The sequence below is a fragment of the Saccopteryx bilineata genome, chromosome 1 (genome assembly GCF_036850765.1).
Source record: "Saccopteryx bilineata isolate mSacBil1 chromosome 1, mSacBil1_pri_phased_curated, whole genome shotgun sequence".
Taxonomy (NCBI): domain Eukaryota; kingdom Metazoa; phylum Chordata; class Mammalia; order Chiroptera; family Emballonuridae; genus Saccopteryx; species Saccopteryx bilineata.
The window spans coordinates 10,848,370-10,863,637 of record NC_089490.1 but is presented as its reverse complement, the minus strand read 5'-3'; the positions used below and the strand labels follow the sequence as shown (position 1 = coordinate 10,863,637).

The 15,268-nt window shown below is 57.6% G+C and overlaps 1 protein-coding gene across 16 annotated transcripts; it reads right to left on the bottom strand.

The window, feature by feature from the left end:
* Nucleotides 1–1,709: 1,709 nt before the first annotated feature.
* BAG6 (BAG cochaperone 6) lies at nucleotides 1,710–14,731 on the bottom strand. 16 transcript variants are annotated; one of them, XM_066265014.1, is made up of 26 exons: nucleotides 14,476–14,731; nucleotides 13,744–13,864; nucleotides 12,134–12,251; nucleotides 11,811–12,007; nucleotides 11,522–11,575; nucleotides 11,278–11,352; nucleotides 10,058–10,296; nucleotides 8,336–8,465; nucleotides 7,119–7,316; nucleotides 6,766–7,015; nucleotides 6,403–6,480; nucleotides 6,185–6,292; nucleotides 5,951–6,063; nucleotides 5,778–5,868; nucleotides 5,280–5,587; nucleotides 4,639–4,930; nucleotides 4,350–4,519; nucleotides 4,117–4,170; nucleotides 3,890–3,992; nucleotides 3,670–3,794; nucleotides 3,358–3,504; nucleotides 3,204–3,263; nucleotides 2,964–3,107; nucleotides 2,779–2,886; nucleotides 2,170–2,316; nucleotides 1,710–1,888 (listed from the first exon to the last, which is right to left on the bottom strand). In XM_066265014.1, the coding sequence occupies exons 2-26, from the start codon at nucleotides 13,849–13,851 to the stop codon at nucleotides 1,793–1,795; spliced, it is 3,513 nt and encodes a 1,170-aa protein (XP_066121111.1). In that variant the 5' UTR covers nucleotides 13,852–13,864; nucleotides 14,476–14,731; the 3' UTR covers nucleotides 1,710–1,792. The 16 variants fall into 16 exon arrangements, with proteins under 16 accessions (XP_066121111.1, XP_066121063.1, XP_066121165.1 ...); XM_066264966.1 differs by lacking the exon at nucleotides 14,476–14,731 and adding an exon at nucleotides 14,339–14,471; XM_066265068.1 differs by lacking the exon at nucleotides 14,476–14,731 and adding an exon at nucleotides 14,339–14,471 and having other exon boundaries at nucleotides 5,778–5,865.
* Between the last annotated feature and the right edge of the window lie 537 nt (nucleotides 14,732–15,268).

Here is a 15,268-nt window from a genome sequence, read left to right as displayed (position 1 = left end):
CTTGCCCGCCTGCATGTGTGCATGGCTTGTCCAGCAGGACGCTCTGGAGACATCGGCTCTCTGGTTCCTGAGCCAGGTTTGAGTGACTGTTCTACTTTTTGATGGCTCAGTGCTAAGCTAAAGCAGTGGAGGCGACAGCAGCCGCGTCGCTAAGGAAAAACAATTTGGAGCATATCTGTCACTTTTCCCATCTACAAATGGTGCCCTTACAGTGGTCACGGACTTGATGTTCAGCCACGGGAACAGTGAGCTCTGAACTGGGTAGACCAGTTCCGGCACCGGTCAGTCTCAGCTGAGCTGCTTGTGGCTCCACTGCATGCCAGTCACAGTAAGGCTGAGGCCGCTGCTGCCTGGGAATTCAATGGCTTTTTTCTTTTCTTTTTTTTTTTTTAGAGAGAGAGAGAGGGATAGACAGGAACAGAGAGATGAGAAGCATCAATCATTAGTTTTTCGTTGCGCATTGCAACACCTTAGTTGTTCATTGATTGCTTTCTCATATGTGCCTTGACTGCGGGCCTTCAGCAGACCTAGTAACCCCTTGCTGGAGCCAGCGACCTTGGGCTCAAGCTGATGAGCTTTTGCTCAAACCAGATGAGCCCGTGCTCAAGCTGGCGACCTCGTGGTCTCAAACCTGGGTCTTATGCATCCCAGTCCGACGCTCTATCCACTGCGCCACCGCCTGATCAGACTCAATGGCTTTTTCTACTGGACAGTTTGGAAGCCCTGTCCTAGTATGTATGTGGAATAGATTTCTTCCATCTCAGAACTCAGGGTTTTGTATTTTTATCATTTTTGTATTCCGAAATTAGATGCAGGGAGGCAGACTCCCGCATGCACCTTACCGGGATCCACCTGGTATGCCCACCAGGGGGTGATGCTCTGCCCATCTGGGTTGTTGCTGGTTTGCAACTGAGGCCATTCTAGTGCCTGAGGCAGAGGCCATGGAACCATCCTCAGGCCCGGGCCAACTTTGCTCCAATGGAGCCTTGGCTGTGAGAAAGGAAGAGAGAAAGGAGAGGGGGGAGGGGGGAGAAGCAGATGGGCGCTTCTGTGTGCTCTGACCAAACTTAATTTTATTCATGAGGTGGGGGGGGTAGAGGGGGAGGAGCAAGAAGTATCAACTGCTGAATGTGCCTTGACCTGGCAAGCCCAGGGTTTCAAACTAGTGACCTTGGCATTGCAGGTTGACGCTTTAACCACTGTGCCACTACAGGTCAGCCCAGAATTCAGGTCTTAAAAAATACTTTCGGATGAAAAATTGAAAATGGACAAGTGTTGAAGAGGCTTGTGCAGTCCAGTGTTGTGCCACGTGACCAATGGGATGCAGTGTGTCAGCTCGCAGGGACGGTTGGCGCTGTCAGGGACAGCTGGGTTCCCAGGAGTCGTCCCAGTGGTTTGATTAGTGAGCGAAAGGGAGAGTCCTGAGAATCAGTAGTTGTGGCACTTCAGTTGCTCATTAATTGCTTTCTCTTATGTGCCTTGGTGGGGGAAGAGAAGACGCCGGTCAAGTCAGTGACCCCACGCTCAAGCCGGTGAACCTGCACTCAAGTCAACCACCTCAGGGTTTCAAACCTGGGTTCTCAGCGTTCCAGGCCAATGCTCTACCCACTGTGCCTGGTTGGGGGGCGGGGGGTATTCCAATTTTTAAAGGCAAATTCAGAGACTGAGGAGCTTAGGCTACTTAATAAAGACAATTTAAGAGACAAAAGAGCCAGGAAAATCTGACTTTTACTTCTTAAATACTGTGAAGGAAGAGGGAGAAAGTGGTCCCCTGACGGGGGGCTGCAGAGAGCTAGGGGTCCTCAGCAAAGGCCCGGCGGGCGTTCGGGAAGCGCTGGGGGCTGTAGTTGGGGTCTTCCTGCAGTCGCTTCTGTATGTCAGCCCGGAGCTAGAGAGAGAGAGCAGGCTGGTTGGAGGGGCGCTGCCCCGGCGCGCAGGTCCCCAGCAAGCACGCAAGGCTACCCCACAGGAGCGGACACCCCCCCAGCCACGTCTGTCAGCAGGCCAAGAAGGTATCAGTGAGCCTTCCCAGATGCCGCTAGAAAAACACCTTAAAGATGGTCAGGCAGCAGCCCCAGACTGCCCAGTTCATCTCTGAAGGGACCTGGGGGAGGGGCCCTAGCCCAGCCCCGCCCACTAGACCATCCCTATCCTGCGTCAAGGTGGCACCTGCTGCCTGTAGCTCTCCTGAACCTCTGGTGCCTCCAGGTCCCGGCTCAGGCTCTCGGGGCTCGTCAGGGGCCGAGCTCCGGCCGCCTTAGCTGCCCGGCTCACGGCCTCTGAGAGCAGCAGCTGGGGGCCCTCCCCCTGCATCGTCTGGGGGACGGGGTTGGGAGGGAAAAGAGGATCGGCGTCAGATCCAGTGCCACCACCAAGCTCACCCTTCCCCGGTCAGCCAGCCTCGCGCTACCGGAGAAGGAAGTAGCCCATGTGGCTCTAATAGCAGAACGCCTTTCTAGTTTTGTTTGGCACTGGCCAAAACTAGCCTCTGAGTGTGCCGGACCTGCTCTTCCAGAGGAGCACTCAGGGCTACCTAGTCCGCAGGCAGCGGCCACTGGAAGGACACTGGGCTCTGGCCACGTGAGGGGTGGGCAGCAGAGGGACAAGGGGACTGCTGGCCGACAGCCTGATGGGGAACCCCGAACAAGTCTGGTCCCAGAGACATCTGCTCGTCAATGAAACGAGAGGACTCCCTGGGAAAGCCCCTTCCAGCTCCTTGCTCGCCTGCAAGCACGACGGGGAAGCTGGCTGAGGGTCCTCGGGGAGAGGCGCACCAACCTTGCGTCTCTTGGCGGGCATACCACTGAGGTAGGCGTCGCTCAGCGGGGGCTGCGGCTTCACCTTGCGCTGGCTCTGAATGTCCTGCTGGATGATAGGCACCCACTCCTGGGGAAGGAAAGACAATTAGAAAGTCATCGCCACGACTTTCCGCTGCCTTGGCCCACCGGTCACTGGACACTTACTGGGGGCACCGCAGCTGCCCAAGGCTCGGTCTCGGCTGGAGCTCCATCCTGCTCCTCTCGGGAGCCCCCCTCGGGGGCGGGAGGTGGAGCTCGGGACATGGCCTCTTCTGCTGTTGTTCCGGGGGCTGGGGAAGCATTCTCCCGCTGGGGCCAGCAGGGGGCTTCAGCCTTCTCAGTCCCCGGCCCTCCAGCCCAGGCCCCTCTCCGAGGTGATCCGGCCCCTCACCCTCGCCCTAGTACCTGAGGCTCAGGGGAGTTTCTCTCTGATCCCTGAACTTCCATCGGCTCCTCAGAAAGCGGCTGAGATTGGACAGGGAGGAGAAGACAGAAGGCCCTCTCAGATCTGTCCCTTCCAGCCCTGATCCCACAGCCCGTCCGTCAGCAGGGCCTTTACCTGCGGCGGATCGCCAACCCTGCGGACGTATCTGAGGATGGCGTCCGGGCCAACGGGCATGTGCTCGAGCACCACCTGCAGCCTCAGTCCCATCATGGTGGTCAGCCAGCTCACCAAGGACGGGTTCACCCCGCGAGACATGCGGCGCTGGGGGCAGAAACCAGACTCACACACAAAACCCTCGCCCAGCCTTTGAAAGCTATCAAAGGGTAAAGGATGGGAGTTGGGAGAAGAAAAACGAAAACTGCAAGATACCAGAGAAGGGAAACCTGAGGAAACAAAAGGCTGGGCCTGCGGCTGGGTGGTGCTTACAATTCGGCCGTTGATGACAGCCGCCAGCTCCATCTGCTGTCCCCCTAAGCAATGCAGGTTCAGGGCCAGGCATTCAAACAGGCCCTGATTACACAACTCCAGCAAGCGGGCTCCGAATCCACTGTCTGCGGGCGAGACGTGAAGAGGGGCGCTGGCACCACACAGCCCTGCACACGCGACACGCTGTCCTGGCCCTGCGACCCTGACCCCGTGCCCCGACCTGTGCAGTGCAGAACGTGGGCAGCAATGCTGTTGAACTGCTCCTGGAGAAACTCCAGGTTTGTTCGGATGATGTCCACACCTGGCTGAACCTGCACCAAAGACTGAGACACAAAACACACGAAGACCTGACAATCAACCCCAGGACCCTGGGAGTCAAGGACGTGGCAAGAAGGACGGAAGGTATCCTACCAGCCCCGGGGGAGGAAGGAAGACAGGGTTACTCACAAAGCTCTCCCGGACGTACTCTTCCAGCCCGGTGATCAATGTGTGGGTTGCCATCTACAAGGGCGGGGGCGGGGGGTATTAGCGCTGGTTCAGACTCAAGGCCGGCCCCACACTTCCCTGCCCCCCCCCAACACGGCCAGGGCTTCCTGGGCTGCAGAGTCACAGGCTCAAGGGACGAATACACGCAGTCAGGAATGAGAAAGAAGAGAGCCCGGGCCCAGGTCCGCACTGACCCGAATATTCCCCGGTGTGGGCTCCTGGCCGCCCAGGTAGTGCTGGTGGAAGAAGGCCCGCAGCTGGGGCTGCAGCCGCTGCAGGGGCTGGAAGTGCCCGTGGAGCAGCATCACCACGTCCACCATGGAGAAGTTCTGGCACAGCAGCGAGAGCAGGGCCCCGAAGAACCCTGCCGACAGGGCCGAGCTGGCAGTGAGCGCCCGGTCCATCGGGCCCCGCCCCCACCTCAGCCACATCCCGGAACACAGGCCGCCCCTCCCCCGAGAAGGCAGAGGTAGCCTTGCTCACCCAGAGCCCCGTCAGCGCCTGGCTCAAAGATGTTGCTGGAGCCACTGAGGCGCTGTATGAAGGCAGCGATGCTCTCGCTGCTGCCAGCCCGCGCCCCCAGGGAGCCCAGAAGGGAGCTCAGCACGCCCTGCACCACCGACGTGAAGAACTCCGGGGACAGGCTCTCGGGACCCAGGCCTCCTGGACTCCCTGCGCCAGCAGAAGGGGAGCCTGGCTGGGGTGCGGCCTGCTGCTCCGGAGCCAGAGGCGGAGGGGGCGGAGGGGGCGGGGGCGGAGGGGCGGTCTGCGTGGCCTGGCAAAGAGAAGCAAAGAACAAAGACGAGGTGAGGACGGGGACACCGACATGAAACGAAGCCATGAGGGTCCGAGTCAGAAAGGGCCTGGTAGGGGAGCGCCGTGCTCTGCTCTGGACCCTCCAGCTGGACCCACACAGAGGCTCCCGGAGTGAGGCCAAGCGGCCGCCTCTCTCAGTAAGGACGGAAAGCAGTAACATGAACGTTCTTAAGCCCGATTTTCCTCATCTCCAAAATGGGGGGAAATCAACGGACCCCCAAGGCTCCTCCCCGTGACATGCCACCAGGGGCTGCAGCCCACTGCTGATACAACAGCAACCAGGCTGGGCAGGAAGAACCAGTGCTCACTTGCAGGAAGTCGGTCATGCCCTGGAGAAAGGCCGGGACACCCGGCATCGCCACCGTGATGGTAGGAGGGGCCACGCCAGGGGCTCCCGCTCCTGCTCCCACTCCCGTCCCCGCGGCGGGCCCTGCAGGCCCCAGCAGGCTCCCCAGGAGCTGAGAGAACTGCAGATCTGCTGTGGAAGGCTGTGGGGGTGGAGGCTGGGTAGGCCCCCCGGGGGCAGGGCCGGCTGTGGTGGCTGTGTTGGTGGTACCAGCACTGGCCGAGGCAGTGGCAGGAGCTGGAGGGGGAGCCATTCCTGGAGACCCCTGAGCTGTAGGAACCAAAAGAGCCAGGTTGGAATCTGAAGGGAAACAAGACACCGCGGCACCTCCAGTCCAGCCTTCCGGCAGGAGGGCAAGGGGACTGGCGTGAAGTAGTAAGCGTCAGGTCGAGAGGGAGGGGCTGGCCTTCGGAGCCATGGACATCTCTTAGGTTTACGGCGGGCAAGGACGAGGACTCACCCACAAGGACAGGCTGCATAAGAAGCTGCCCCACAAGGCCGCTCACCATCTGGGCCAAAGAGGCATTGGTCCCCAGACCAGCAGCACCCTGCTGAAAGAGCGGAGGCCTTCAGCCCTGCCCCAGAATAGGACTCCCTCCCCAGACGTCTCCCCTGAAACTCTCTCACCCTTACCAGAGTCCCCGACATGGGGGGCCCCCCAGAATGGGAAGGCCGAGCCTGTGGAGGGGTGGGCCGAGCAATCACCACCCGGGTGGGAGCTGCCGGGAAGCCTGGCACCTGCTGTCCTGTTTGGGGCACAGGGGAGAAACCAGGAAGGGCTGAGGGCGGGGTCCGCGCCTGCCAGCCGACAGCACCCACCACCGTGGACCATGGCCCCCACCCAGGCCTCCCTTTCCAGGTCGTTACCTGTGGCCGCGGAGGCAACAGCTGCCACCATGGCCTGATGAGTGATCTGGTGGGCGACGGCGTGCATGAACTCAGGGGGCAGGGAGGGCAGCTGGATGAGGGTGGAGCCTGGGGGGCGGGTCTGATGTAACCTTGAACCTGGACCCCTGCAAGCCCCCCAGTTGGCCCTACCCCTTCTCTACCCAGAGCTCAGCCTGCTGCGATCCCCTCAGTCTTACCCAGGGTCTGGCCATGCCCAGAGGGTCCCAGCGGGCCGGCAGGAGCACTCGGAACTCCACCAGGCTGTGTGCCAGAGTCTGGGCAGGGAGAAGAGAGCACGGCCCTGAGCCAGGTGGGCAAGGCCGGACTGCCTGCCTCAGGCCGTGTCCTCCCCACTCCCGAACCTCAGCGCGCCCGCCCGCCTTTCCCTCCAACTGCACGGGAAAGAGGTGCTTTCCCCGTAACGTAAACCGACACCCAGGGATGAGCAGTCCCTCTGCCCCCACGCACACAGGCATGCACACGCAAGCGCCATCCCCAGCAGCCCGCGCCTGCCATCCCTTCACGCCCTCCCCACCCCTCTTCTCTAGAGAGCCCCGCACCCTGAATGTTCATGTGCATCATGACCACCGGCTCCACGCTCTGGTGGGAGATCCGGATGACCCTCGGGTGGCTGGTGGTCGGAGGGGGCGCGGGCCCTGGGGGAGGTGCCCCCTCAGTGGACTCAACGGTGGCAGAAGAGGGCGCCAGGGACGAGGCCTGCGCAGGACCAGGCGGAGCCGCCTCCGCACTGGGAGTCGGGGGGGGCCGAGCGCCGTTCCCTGTCATGGTCACGGTGGTGCCCACGTTGATCTGGGGAAGGCAGACGGGTGAGCAGGAGAGGGGGACATGGAAGAGCCTCACCCGAGCACCGGCCCACGGCACACTCCCAGGCTCCCTCTCCTGAGCGCCCCACCTGGATGGGGATGGCTGCCTGCTGCAGCACCATGGGCGCGGTGTAGTGAGACATGGGCCGGACCACATGCAGGTGCCGCGGGGGCGCGCAGGCCAGGTTGCAGCGCAGGTCCGACAGCGCCACGAAGGTGTTGCCCAGCAGCCGCAGGCTCTCCCCCACCAGGTTGATCAAGCGCTGGTCCTCTTCACGGCCCTCTTGCTGCAGCCCCCAGCCAGACAGAAGGGGGGACACAAAAAGGCAGCAGATATCAATCAGGCTGCATCCACCTCGCTACCCAAAGCAACACCTTCGCAGGACAGCACAGCCACTCAGTCTTTAGGGTGGAGCTTTGGAAGCTCCAGCACAGAACAAACCTTTGCAAAATTCTGTCAACATAAAAAATACCCTATTAAATCAAACCCTACAGTGAATCTGTAAGTCACCACCTACTAACCTCCCTTACTTCACAAACTCCCCAAGTCAATCAAGGGTCTGGAAGGGGCCAGAGACAGTGGGTACTGCAGGGTGTCACCTCTCCTACAAGGGAGGAAGACGTCATCTGCAAATCTGGAGCCTGACTGGTGGGGCAGCAATAGACAGAGCACGGCCTGGGATGCTGAGCTCCCAAGCTCAGAACACAGGTCACCGGCTTCATTAAGCACGGGCTCATCCAGCTTGAGTGCAGGGTCACCAGCGTGAGCATGGGATCGACATGACCCCAAGGTTGCTGGCTAGAGCGAGGGTCACTGGCTCAGCTGGAGCCCCCCCCTCCATCAAGGCACATGAGAAGCAGTCAACCAACCAAGGTGCCACAACTACACGCTGAAGCTTCTTTCCTCACCTCCCTTCCTGTCTCTCTCATCATCTTACAATCATCTTACACTTCTTTTTACGAGAGAACAAGAAAGTGTGAATGAGTGTGAGAAAGAGAACAGAGACAGGAAAGAGAGAGATGAGAAGCATCAACTCACAGTTGTATCATCTTAGTTGTTGACTGATTACTTCCCATGTGTGCCTTGATGGGGGGCACACCAAGCTGTGACCCCTTGCTTAAGCCAGCCACCTTGGGCTCACGTTAAAAATCCTGCGCTCAAGCTGGGGACTCAGCATCCCAGGCTGACACTCTGGTCAACGGCCCAGCAGCGGTCAGGCTGGACACCACCAGGGTGGGGGGAGAGGACGGTGGGAGTCAGTGTGTCCCGGGCGGGGAGCCTGGGGCGAAGGGCGGGCGGGCTCACGTTGTTGTTGTAGTCCGTGCTGGCCGCAGCGCCCAGGACGTCGTAGTAGCGCTGCAGGAAGGGGTGCAGGCGGCCCTCGAGCCGGTGGAGCTCCTGGAGCACCTCGACGTACTCCGCAGGGGAGGGGTGGCTGTGGGCGACCCCGGGAGGCAGTGAGCCACACTCTCCTCGGCTTCTCAGCTCGCAGCTGACAGGAAGCACCTCTGCCATCCTCCCTGGCCTCCCAGGGTCCTGGCCCAACCCCGTCCTGGACAGCAGAGCCCATTCATTACCCCCACCCACAGGAAGTCTGGGAGAGGAAGAGAAATTACTTCCAACCTCCCCAGCGCACAACCCTGCACCTACAACGGCAAGACACTGACTCTAATAATACAGATGGGGGGCCCTGGCCAGGTAGTTCAGTTGATTAAAACACCATCCAGACATACTAAGATTGTAGGTTCGATCCCCGGCCAGGGCACATACAAGAATTAACCAATAAATTTATAAGTAGAACAACAAATCAATGTTTCTCTCCCTCTCTCTCTTCCTCTATAAAATCAATTAAAAAACAAAAGAGCCTGACTAGGCAGTGGCACAGTGGATAGAGTGTCAGACTGGGATGCAGAGAACGCAGGTTCAACACCCCGAGGTCGCTGGCTTGAGCAAGGAGTCACTCGCTCTGCCCAATTAAGGCACATATGAAAAAGTAATCAATAAACAACTAAGGTCCGCAACGAAGAACTGATGCTTCTCATCTCTCTCCCTTTCTGGGTCTGTCCCTATCTGCCCCTCTCTCTGTTTCTGTAAAAAACAAACAAAACAAAAAAAACGTTTTTTTCTTTAGCAAGAGAGAGAAAAAGGGAGGAAGAGAGGGGGAGATATGGAGTGAGAAAAGTAGGGAGGGAGGAACAGACAGACAGGGAAAGCGATAATAAGCATCAAATCGTAGTTGTGGTACTTTAGTTGTTCATTGATTGCTTTTTCATACATATGTGCCTTGACCAAAGGGCTCCAAATGAGCCAGTGACCCTTTGCTCAAGCCAGTGATCTTGGGCTCAAGCTAGTGACCTTTGGGCTCAAGCCAGCAACCCTGGGTTCATGTCTATGATCCCACACTCAAGCCAATGACTCTGTGCTCAAGCTGGAGAGCCCGCACTCAAGCAGGCGACCTGGGGGCTTTGGCCAAAACTGCAGCGTCCCAGGTCAATGCTCTATCTACTGCACCACCACCTGGTCAGGTCGCCCTATCTTTTTTTTAAGTGACTTGAGAGAGAAACGGAGAAGGATAGGGAGGGGCAGAAAATGAAAAGAATCAACTCATAGTTGCTTCACTTTAGTTGTCCATTAACTGCCTAAATGTGCCCTGACTGGGGGGCTCAAGCCAGCAACCTCGGGGTTAGAACCAGAAATTTCAGCGTCCCAGGTCGATACTCTGCCCACTGTACTACCTTCGGTCAGGCAAAAAACCCCACCTACCTTAAGGGTAAGGGGGGAGAATGGGGGAAAAAAGAGAAGAGAGACGGGGCCTCTGATCTCCGGAGAGTCTCCATCGGGAAGCACCACTTGGCTCCCCCGCCCCAGGGAAAGCAGGCAACACAGCTGCCAGTCCTACGCTCCTTCACCTACTCCCGAGCCCTCCGCGACAGCCACATACTCCACGGAAGACCTCCGAGCAAGCCCCCCTTCCCCATCAGACTGTCCTGTCCCCACCCCCCTCCCCAGCCGCCCTCCCTCTCTCACTTGGGCACATTGGTCTCCGGGGGCGGCACGGGGCCCGCCGCGGCTGGGCCGGGGGGGCTGCGCTCGGGACTGCGGGCTGGGGGCCGCTCCTCCACTCCTTCCGCCTCCATGGGCTCCCGCGCAGGCGCTTCGCCTTCCACGGGCTCTGACGGCTGAGAGCTCGGGGCCGCCGGCTCCGGGGCCGCCCCCGGTGTCTGTGAAGGCGGCTGACCATGCTGTGCGTGGGGCCCCCCTCGACACTGAAAGTGGGGGAGAGTCAGGGTACCAAGGCGGGACGAGGCCACTGCAGGACCTCTCTGGTCAGAAGAGACAGAGGGACTGGGGGCTCTACAGAGGCTCTAAAGCCAAGGCTCTGCCTCCGCGGCGTTGATTTCCTAGCCACCGAGGCAAGACGCACACAAATTAGGTGTGTAATAAATACCTGAAATTCTTGCAAATAAATTACTAACAAAAAGTAGGGGTTGTGGGGGTTTGTTTTTGTTTTTTTTTTGTATTTTTCCGAAGCTGGAAACGGGGAGAGACAGTCAGACAGACTCCCGCATGCGCCCGACTGGGATCCACCCGGCACGCCCACCAGGGGGCGATGCTCTGCCCCTCTGGGGCCTCGCTCTGCCGCAACCAGAGCTACTCTAGCGCCTGAGGCAGAGGCCAAGGAGCCATCCCCAGCGCCCAGGCCATCTTTGCTCCAATGGAGCCTCACTGCGGGAGGGGAAGAGAGAGACAGAGAGGAAGGAGAGGGGGAGGGGTGGAGAAGCAGATGGGCGCTTCTCCTGTGTGCCCTGGCCGGGAATCGAACCTGGGACTTCTGCACGCCAGGCCGACGCTCTACCACTGAGCCAACCGGCCAGGGCTGGGGTTGTGGTTTCTTAACCTCCACAACAGAAAAAAAAGCCATGGTTGCAGACATAGCACAAACTAATGAAATCAGGACATACCAACACCAAGTATCATAATTTAAAAAAATTTAAAAGCACGAAATTCTTCTTTAAGTGAAAGCAGCTGCCGTAAGAGTTGAGTTATCTGACAAGACTGAAACAAACTTCACCGATACCAGCCACCAAGAGGACGGAAAGGGACAAGATAGCCTCACATGGATACTTTTTCTGCCCAAAGAACGAAGACTACAGAGAGGAGGCTAGATTAGGAAGGAAGCGTCCATGAATGTGGCCAGTCATGCCCTCACCCCAAGGCGGACACACGGGCTAGGGAGAGACAGTTACCTCCATCCGAGATAGTAAGGTCTGGATGTCCCTAATCATGTGCTGCGCCATCACCAGACGTACTCGGGGTTCACTCTGCAAGATGAGGGGGAAGATCAGGGCTGCCGTGTGAAATAAAGCCACAAGCTCAGAGCCTCCTGACCCAGATCCCAGCACCTCCTCGGCCAAGCCCAAGTCCTCCTCAAGGCCTCACGGCCGCCTTCTCCCAGATCGCCTTCCCTGACCCTCCCAGGCCCCGTGGTACCTGCGTCGGGGCCTGCTCCATGTTGATGTGAACATCTACAGCAGAGCCGTCACTCTGAGGAAAGGGTAAGGGAAGTTGCTCTGGGAGAAGCCAAGTACTAAGGCCCCCATATTCCAAACTCATTCTCTTAAGCCTCACCCCTTTTCTCAAGACTAAGGCCATTAGTTGACCAGAGGACCCTCCAAACCCAATCTGAACACTGAGACACCTGTCTTATGAGCCCTCGCTGCTACCATAAACAAAGCTTCCCTTCCCCACAAAAATTGCCCCATTTGGAACACAGGCTTACAGGAAGATTGAAGGTTCCAACCATGACATAGCTGTTGGCATTCCGGTCATGAACAGAGGCCCCAGGCCCCCGAGTGCCAACTGTGGGCCCTCCACCATGGGTGGCTGAAGTGGACCCTGGCCCAGAAGATGCCCCAGAAGGGAGCTGAGTCTGAGGAGGAGCCCGTTCTACCAGGTGGATAACCTTTCCCCCAACATCTGCAAAGAAAAGAAAAAAAAGGTATACACCAAAACATGATTATGATCAGGTAAACCCATGGTCTCAGCTACTCCCTCTAGAAAGCTACTCCCTCAAACTCCCAACTGCCTCCCTCAGCCCCTTACTATATTCCTGGAGCTTCTTATCATCTTGCAGAACTCGCCCCTGGTAGATGAGCCGTTGCTTCTCAGAGGGGATGCTGACTGAAGCGGCAATGTGCTCCTTAAACTCCTTTACGTTCATCTGCAAACAAGGGACACAAATAGGTACCAGGGAATGGAGGAAAGAGGAAGGACAGAAGAGGGACAACTGGCTTTGTGGGTGTGAGGGCTAAAAACCACCCATCACAAAACCACTACACATGTGTGAGGTAGTCACTGCGCAAAGCCCTAAACGGAGACAGCTCCTATCAAACACAGACAGGAAACACAGGCAAGCTCAGCTCCAGACCTAGGAGAAAATTACACAGCTGAGAAGCAGAAAAGCCAACTGACATTCCTTTCACTCCTCTGCCTGGCTCCCAAGAGTGTGTGTCTAAAGCCACCACTGACCACTCCCCAAACACAAACATACAACTCGAGTCTCAAAAATAAAAGCAATGACAAGGAAGATGGACGAGGTGGACAATCATGTTCAGAAAGGAAGCTGCAACCAAGAAAAGGGAGCAAAAAAGAAAAATACTTTTCCTAACTAGACAACTGACTCCTGGGGAGATTCAGCCTGTTTACACACATCTATCACAAAAGCCTATATGGTTTTCTGAAATATGTGTAATGTCATGTGTTAAAAACCATGGACTAAACCCTCATGATCCTGTCTCCCAGTATTACAGCAGTAATGACATGGACATGAATGCTCATGCCGTTAGGCTCAAAAATATTTAAATTATACCACAGATACTAACAACTCCTCTCAAATAGTCTATCAGGACTCTACCTACACTACAGGCTCTGATCCCTCACCTTTAAAAACAGTATAGCCTGACCAGGCGGTGGCACAGTGGATAGAGAGTTGGACTGGGATGCGGAGGACCCGGGTTCAAGACCCCGAGGTCTCCAGATTGAGTGCGGGCTCATCTGGTTTGAGGGAAAGCCCACCAGCTTGAGCCCAAGGTCGCTGGCTCCAGCAGGGGGTTACTCAGTCTGCTGGGGGCCTGCGGTCAAGGCACATATGAGAGAGCAATCAATGAACAACTAAGGTGTTGCAATGCGCAATGAAAATCTAATGATTGATGCTTCTCATCTCTCTCCATTCCTGTCCGTCTGTCCCTGTCTATCCCTCTCTTTGAGTCACTGTCTCTGTAAAAAATAAATAAATAAATAAATAAAAACACAGTATAGACCTGTATAGACCACTTTCTGCTCTTAAGACACACTTGCACTTGGGGTCTCTGTGTTCTGTTTCCCTTCCCAAAGGCAGGAGCCATGTCTAAGGCTTCGAGATGGGGGTTCACTCACGATGATGGCATAATTTCCTCCTTCCTCCATATTTCCCTCTGCCTTGAGCTCTACTGAGGTGAAGGAAGGCAGAACAAACTCCCCTTCATTAGATAGAAACCATACCTTATCTCTCAACAAGGAATACCAGAAAATGTTCTGCCTAGAACATGAACAAAGGAATCAATGAAAGAAAAGTGGATGAGAGGACTAGAAAATCAGGTTCTTCTCTCGGGCTAAGGGGCCCTACAAGAGGAAGAGGTAATGGGGTGCCTTATAAAAGCACTGTGGGGTCTCACCTGGGCCCCCACGATAAAAGTCCGAGTCTGAGAGTCCAGGGTCTTCACCAGCACCTCCAGGCTGTCAGGCTCCTGCGAAGTGGCACTGGTACAAGCACTGGGCTCCATGGCCTACAGTTCTCTAAGAAAGAACGGAGGGAGAGGCGCGCCGTCGCCCAGAGCCGATTTTATATACCAAGCAGCCTCCCAGTCCGAGTCTCCGCCCCAATACCTAGAGTGTCTCCCACACACGCACACGCACACGCACACGCACTCACACCCGCTCCCTCCCCCCCCCTTCTAATTCGGGGCCCGGGGAAAGAACCGCAAAGGGCAGGAGGAGAGATGGCTGGCAAAGGAAGCGGGAGGACGGGAGGTGGGAGGGGCCCCACGATGCCAATCACGAGAGGCCCAGTCGGGCTAGGAAAGCAAGGGAGGAAGGCCAGGGTCATCACCGGTCGCGACAGGAGAGCCCCAGAAACCCTGGGAAACGCGAAGAGTAGGGGGGGTCGCACCACACTCAGAGGAGAAAGTGGTTTCGCGCACGCGCGCCGCGCCACGCCACTCCCACCGAGCCCACCTAAGTTACGACAAACCCAACACGACGGACACTCACGGGGGGCCAGAGCGGCTAGCTGACTGTCCCCCCCTTGCTCCAGAGAGCGTCGAACCCAGCACACCCCAAACACACACACAACCACCGCCACTCAGCTCCACCCCCGACTTCCCCACAGTTCCGTCACTTCCGGTCACCTCCAACTTGCCACCGATGGCCACTTCCGTTTCCCCGATCGTATTTGGAGATCGCGAGGCGGGACTTCCGGCTCCCCCCAGGTCCCCAAGCTCTACTTTCGTGGGGCACCTGAAAGTCCGTGGCTCAAAACAGTGAGTTCCTGAGGGCGAGACGGGCCGGGGCCGGCTTAGATGGGAGAGAGCCGATCGCCCCGAGGAGCCGCCGCCGCCGTCACCTGGGGGACCGACCTGCGTCTGCGTGCGTCACATTACGCATGCGTACACAGTTAGGCACCGCCCCACCCTCGCCAGCGCCGTTCATTTCTGCCGTGCGCGCGCTTGAGCAGTAGAAGGTTGAGGTGGTCTCTATAAATGCCTGATAAAAACAAAAAACAAAAAAACTACCAGTGAGTGTGACTGTCTCAAGAGGTTTTTGTAAAGGCGTATGGATCTTGAAGCTTGGGGACAGGGGATTTGCGCTTCATTCGTTCAAGTCTTGGCCAGCAGAGACTTGGAGGCGGCACTGTCCTGGCCACCTAAACGTCCATCTTCCTCTCTCGCTCTCCCTCCGCACCCTCCGGAAGTGTCCCTTTGCTTCGGCCCGGCCCGTGTCTTTCAACCGTTGTTCCCCCAGAAATAAGAGTCCCTAAGTGTCCAGCCAGCATCGGCGCGGTTCGCTTTCGAGGTCCGGCGGGCGGTTGACCAACACTGGCTTAGGCTTCGGCGGTTGGGGCTGGTTCGCGAGGAGCCGTCTTGCGTGCTTGTCCCGTCCTTGGGCCTGATTTGGGGGGTTCTGTCCGGTGGGCGTTCTGCG

Excerpts from the sequence above, each read along its gene's own strand:
- BAG6 (XM_066265014.1), bottom strand. The coding sequence starts at position 13,851 with ATGGAGCCCAGTGCTTGTACCAGTGCCACTTCGCAGGAGCCTGACAGC. Across the intron at positions 6,293-6,402 it reads TGGGCATGGCCAGACCCTGG|GCTCCACCCTCATCCAGCTG; the intron begins GTAAGACTGAGG and ends CCCGCCCCCCAG. Across the intron at positions 2,317-2,778 it reads TGCCCGCCAAGAGACGCAAG|ACGATGCAGGGGGAGGGCCC; the intron begins GTTGGTGCGCCT and ends CCCGTCCCCCAG.